This window comes from Apium graveolens, chromosome 1 (assembly GCF_009905375.1).
Source record: "Apium graveolens cultivar Ventura chromosome 1, ASM990537v1, whole genome shotgun sequence".
Lineage (NCBI taxonomy): Eukaryota > Viridiplantae > Streptophyta > Magnoliopsida > Apiales > Apiaceae > Apium > Apium graveolens.
In genome coordinates, this window is record NC_133647.1 from 125,653,987 (window position 1) to 125,660,568 (window position 6,582).

Genomic DNA, 6,582 nt, shown 5'->3' on the forward strand with positions numbered 1-6,582 from the left:
CACGCATTTTAAGGTGCATATAAAATATAGTTCTGTAATTTTTTTTTACAATTTTGTTTTTCTGAATAAAAGTTAAAATATTCAACTTTTATTCAGGAAAAGAAAATTGTAAAAATAAGTTACATAGCTATACTTTTTATGCACCTTAAAATGTGTGCCGATACTTCCTACCTCATAAATGTAAACAATTGGAAGGGAATGATAGAGTACTTATTATCAGCCTAGGTTAATCGTACAAATCTACCAAATAAGCATCAGCATGTACAGGGTTCCACAAGTTCACCATCTGTTCATTTTAAAAACCATCACGGTACGGTACCTATATCCCAGTGTCCCAACTTCTCAGTTACAAACAATAATGAACAATTCAATAACATGAAACACAGCCAGGTCATCATTTGATTCTGGAAATACTTAAATTGCTTTAGATATATAACATCATTAAGAGATACATTACGAGTTAATTACACTTTGTAACTCCACCTTTCATTTAAAATCAAAATAGTATATTTATATTGTAAAACACAGTTTGCAACCCTTAACTTTCAATATTAACTTCAACATGCATCCCTTCCGGTTATAAAATTGAAATTGAGATGTTAATATTAATAACTAAAATTTTAAATCAATAAAAATATTTATTTTAATGCATATTTTACATGAAAAAAATTATACCCCCTCCGTCCCATGGATTCTTTACATTGGTGATCGAAGATCGGCACACATTTTAAAACTTCCGTAAATTATGGTTCCCTAAATAATTTTAAATATTTTTTTCTTTTAAATAAAAATATAATATTTAAATTTTTATATAGAAAAACAAAATTCTAAAAATAAATTATAGAATTATATTTTATAGTAGTCTTAATGCGTGCCAGACATGAAGAAAAAATAAATCAAAATATATGTTAAATACTTAAAATATATTTAAATACTTAAAATATGTTAATGCCTGCTCTAAATTATTCATAATGTTAAATCCTTAAAATATATTTATCAAGCAAAATATATGTTTATATATATAATCATAAAGTTTCTAAATATATTTATATTTTAAAATTTTAACAATTATACCGAGTAAAATATAAAATAATTGATATTAATATTATTTTTATAATTTGAAATTCTAACTTTTAGTTTAATTTTAAAATAAAATAAAATTATTATTTAAATATTTTGTTAATTTTCAATTTTACCCTTCAAAATATAAATATTTTTAACAAAATGGTTAAAAAGATGCATATTATATTTGATGTCAAAAGTTATGGGTCGCAAACTGTATTTTTGAAAGTAAGTATATAGTTTTGCTATTGAATGAAAGGTATATGTTGGAAAATGCAATTAACTCTTTTTTAACTATCATTTTGTCACTCAATCCCATGACAACTCATCATCTATGAATCATATATCCTAGAATCATCCTTTTATTCATGCCCACAATGAATCTATTATATATATAATAGAGCAAATAGGGGGTTGGGGGAGACAATTTATTCAATGTAAAATGACAAGTTTAACCCTTATCCTATTTATTATTTTGTATTTAATATTCATTAATAGCTAATCTTCATTAATGCATATTAATTATTTTATAATTAATAGTTATATATCTACACACACTTATATATATATGCATACATATGTTACTTTCAATAATATATATCATTTAAAAACTTATTAATTTAATTAAGAATTAGATATCTCAGATATTTATTAATATAAACATGTTTAAATTACATCAAATTTTTTAATAACATGTATCATATTAATCATGGTTTAAGTAGCTGATAAAAAAAACATCACTCGCTAATTTTAGAGTACACTTGCAAAACATTATATTTTTTTATACTGTTTGAAATTTAATACAATTATTTATGACATATTATGAGTATCAAATTCTTACTTACAAAATAAATATTAACATAATCACATTTAAAACATCATGCACGTATAATACATGAAATTCTTGTCAATACAACACAAAAAATATTTTTTTGCATATCAAATTATATATTGCTACGTCGATAGTATATAGTCACATATACACTACATATACACTATGCATATGTATTACATGAAATTACCACCAATACAACATAAAATACAAAAAAGATACTATGAAGTATCAAACAAGTCGACAATAATATATTTGCCATTGGGAACTTTTTTGAATATAACACATAGAAAAATAAGGTTGGTAAACGCCAATATTTATCACTAATTAAAATTTCAAATATCCCAAAAAAAAACTGCAATGAATAAAAAATATTGTAATATTTTAGAATATGTTTGTGCCTCGCACGTGTTACAGAACTAGTTATCTATGAAATCATAAACACAACATCTACATCATTATGGTCCTCAACCTCATTCAATCTTTCCCCGGACATAAATATAAAATCCAGTATGTAGCCCGCAAGAGTTGTCTCAGTTGGTTAAAGATGGGAAACTATCCTCTTAGTCACAGGTTCGAATCCCACGAGAGGAGAATTTATGATTATATTTCTTGAATCAGAGTCGGTCGCTTAAATGCGGTTTACCTTGATCACGTAGTTTGCAGACTATTACGTGAGCCCGCAGGGTTTACACAGTGCGCACTCGAAGGTTAGCGACTGCGGGTTATCTAGGATAAAAAAAGATCCGGTATGTATTCCGAAACAAATTAGTATAGCTGAAGTGAAATGCCACCACTGTCCCAGAATGTATTCTTATCTACTAGACTTGTATTTTTATAAGAAATAAAATAGAAAAAGTCAAAGATGAAAAGTAGATATTGCATAGCAAGGGGTGAAGGCAAATTACAGGAATAATAAAGCTCAACCTTAAGCCAGCATCAGCTAAATTTAGAAAGCATATAGCAAATATCAGTCTCAGGTGGATTTTCTAGAGCAACCGTTAACTCAAAGATATAGTTGCTACGCCATCACCAACATAAAATAGTTTATGCCCAACTTAATACTATCATCTTGAGTAGCAATAGATTTAATCCTACCAAACTAGCAGTAGCAAAATGAATAGTGCACTTCCGAAATTTAATCCCCACAGAGTCCCAAGACGAGACTTCACACTTCTTCAAAATACTGGAATACCATTTGCAGGTTACTCCTGCAAAATCCAAATTAAATAGCAAAACGTTAGATAAGAATCTACAATTCCAAAGGGCAAGTAATTTGTCCATTCCAATTCACAACAAGGTACTATACTTTTATTAACAAGAGTGTATCAAAATAGTAGAGGCAGAATGTGAAATCACATCATAGGAATTAGGACTTGGTGAATGAAATCTGCAATCTCTCGGAGAAAGACTTCGAGGAGTTGGAGATCGCCTGTTGCGGCCATGATAGTCAAGATATAAATATCATGATTGACATTTGGTTGCATACCTTTTGAAGCAAGGTTCTCAATAATATATTCCTGGCCTTAACATGTTTTCTTCGAGAAGAGGTCAGGAATTATTTGTCAAGAAATAGGAAGACCTTTACAAGAGCGTGTAGGTAACCACACTTGCACAGGATCACAGAATGATTCTAGCCAACAACTCATCCCTGATCCACTCTATTCAAGTGGCAACAAAAATTAAAAACAGTATAAAAGGTACTTCAAACATCATGTCTAGAATGGCCGAATGGTGAAAGCACAATTTTTTCTAAAAATACTGCTAAAACAATAACTAAATAGAAATACTGCTACAAAGTACTATTTAATTCGATCAGGGGGGGGGGGCAAACAGCACAAGGAGGTTGCATCTATAACAATTTATCAAACAAAAAAGTGCATTTTCGAGCTTAACAATTCAGACCTGTACTTGACTAGGAGTACCAATGTGAAAAGGTTCCGTGCCTCACCATGTCTACCCATGTGAAACAGACCATGTATGATAGTGTTGTAGGCTTCAACTCTGCATGGAGATACCTGAGCTCCATGTGACCTATATACTGTTTATTCATCTTTAAGATATCTACTTTTCTACCTAATTTATAGTAAAAAAAAGTTGCTATTTTCTGTTATGGAATATAAAAGTAAGATTTGGAAAATAAAGTGCAGCAGTTAAGATAGCATACAATATTACAATTAACGGAAGAATAGAAAGGGGTGTGGAATATTCAAATGCAATGCAAATAAGGCAACTTATAAAAGAGATAGCACGACCTAAGAATTCACCGTCTACTTGCACTCTCAAATTCACCGTCTATTTGCTCTTAAGTTGCTAATAAATTTATTCCTTGCTCAACCAAACATACAATATTGCGGAATCCTCGAAAGTTAGTAGATGACGACGTATTACATTGAACCATATAATTTCAGTACCTACTCCAAAAACCATTTACAAAAAGCAAGAACAGCTGGGTCCTGTTCTTCTGTGGAAAATAGGTCTAGTACCATGGACGTGGTAGATGCATCCGCTGAGAAACGACGAGTTCGCATAGTCTCAATCAGTACAACTGCTTCTTTATATTTCTTATTGACAAGACTTCCACGAATGATCGTGTTATAAGTCATATCATCCGGAAAACAGCCGCTAGCTTCCATCTTAAAAAGTAAATCCTTTCCTTCCTCAAATAACCCTTCCTGACAAAGGCCTTTAATCATTATATTATGTGTTCTGACATTCGCTTCCAAACCTCTCGAAGCAAGGTTGTCAAAAATATTTCTGGCCATATCAAGCTTTCTATTCTTGCATAGACCGTCAATGAGGATATTACATATTTGAATATCGTAAATTAAGCCCTTAGATTCCATCAATCCAAATAATGAAATTGCTTCAACGATGCATTGGTTCTTGCAAAGGCCATCCAACAAAATTCGATATGTTACGATATCTGGTTTATTACCTTTACTTAGCAATTCATGGAAAACGTTCCGCGCCTCACCATGTCTACCCAACTGAAATAGACCATGTATGATGGTGCTGTAGGTTTCAACTCCAGGAGTCAAACCTTCAGTCGCCATTTGTTTGAGGAGATTGATGCCTTTGTCTACTTTCTGCATCTTACAATAGCCATTTATCAAAATGTTAAAGCTATAGCAAGTTGGTGCTATTCCAGTCCTCCTCATGGTATTCAACACCTCCAATGCGCTGTCCATTCTACCTGTTAAACAATACCCATCCATTAGTGTATTGTAGGTGACTACATTAGGAAATACACCTTTCTGAATCATTGTGTTGACAACATGCTTTGCATCATCTGTCATCCCAATTTTGCAGTATGCATCAACGAAGATACTATAGGTGTGCACATCTGGGGAGATTTTCATAAAATCCATCTCACTTAACAATCGTGAAGTGTCCTCCCATCGATCCAGGTGGCAAAGACCTTGGATTAATGTGTTATAGGTTATAACATTTGGTGATATGCCTTTGTGGGTCATTTGAGAAAAAAGACCTAAAGCATGACCGACATGTCGATCTTTGCATAAAGAATCAATGATGGTGTTATAAGTTATAGTATCCGGTTTACAGCCTTTCTTCTCCATAGATCTAAACAAGTTGACAGCCATGGGAGTGTTAAAAGTTTTGCAGAGACCATCAATGATGGCGTTATAAGTTATAGTATCCGGTTTACAGCCTTTCTTCTCCATAGATCTAAATAAGTTGACAGCCATGGGAGTATTAGAAGTTTTGCAGAGACCATGAATGATTGTGTTATACATAATTACATTGGGCTCAATTTCGTTGAATATGATAAGCTTCTTAAACAAATGCACAGCCTCGACAGGCCTGTCTTGAGAAAGAAGGCCCTTAACGAGAGTGTTGTAGGTCACAACATCAGGAACAAGACCACGTTTAGTGATTCCGCCTAACAATGCAAAGGCATAATCAAGTGTTGTATTATTCAAGTGACAACAACATTTAATGACCGTATTAAAGGTAAAAATATCAACTGGAATGCTTAGAAGACGCATTTCGCTAAACATTGAGACAGCAATGGAGTGCTCCTTCATCCGAACAAGGGCGGCCAACAATTGATTGAAGCAAATAACAGGAAGCAGAGGTTTCATTTTGAGCATTTTATCAAACATCAAAAGAGCATCATCGAGTTTATCGAAACCAACTTTCGATTTCTCGTAAAGTAATAATTGAAGTTGAGCATTACAATTGGATGAAGAAGGAATATAGGGGAGTTTGGGTTTTGAATTAGGGTTAGTGTAAGTAGAGAATAAAACAAAATGAGAATCAAATTTAAAACAAAAACTACTTACAGTAGCTGAAGAACGGGGTAGAATGTTTGATCTCAAGCAACTCAAGTTAAACCTCATTGTCGTCTTCTTGCTTGTTTTTTTCTTTGCCTATGGGATTCGGAGAAAAATGCCCAAAAAGATATTTTTGAAGATAATGCCCAAAATGGCGCTATATACAGACCTCGCTCATCCAGGCACTTCGTTATTTATTCCAGATTTTAAAGGATTTATAATAATTCGTGGATTTTGGAAGATTTTCGTTGATTTTAATTGTTTGTGAATTTTGACAGAATTGATGAAAAAATCTTGTAGAGTCTTGCTGATTTTGTGAAATTTTCCACAAATTCTTCAAAATCTCATGTATTTTAAAGAGATTTCAAAGAATTAAAAATGAACTAGCAA

At 32.1% G+C, this 6,582-nt stretch overlaps 1 protein-coding gene across 4 annotated transcripts; it reads right to left on the reverse strand.

Annotated features, from left to right (window-relative positions):
- Positions 1–2,755: 2,755 nt before the first annotated feature.
- On the reverse strand, positions 2,756–6,325 carry LOC141666796 (uncharacterized). Of its 4 annotated transcripts, none has more exons than XM_074473020.1 (2): positions 4,150–6,325; positions 2,756–3,105 (listed from the first exon to the last, which is right to left on the reverse strand). In XM_074473020.1, exon 1 carries the CDS (start codon positions 6,256–6,258, stop codon positions 4,309–4,311), a length of 1,950 nt encoding a protein of 649 aa, XP_074329121.1. In that variant the 5' UTR covers positions 6,259–6,325; the 3' UTR covers positions 2,756–3,105; positions 4,150–4,308. The 4 variants fall into 4 exon arrangements, with proteins under 4 accessions (XP_074329121.1, XP_074329115.1, XP_074329106.1 ...); XM_074473014.1 differs by having other exon boundaries at positions 3,846–6,325; XM_074473005.1 differs by having other exon boundaries at positions 3,384–6,325.
- Between the last annotated feature and the right edge of the window lie 257 nt (positions 6,326–6,582).

Excerpts from the sequence above, each read along its gene's own strand:
- LOC141666796 (XM_074473020.1), bottom strand. The coding sequence starts at position 6,258 with ATGAGGTTTAACTTGAGTTGCTTGAGATCAAACATTCTACCCCGTTCT.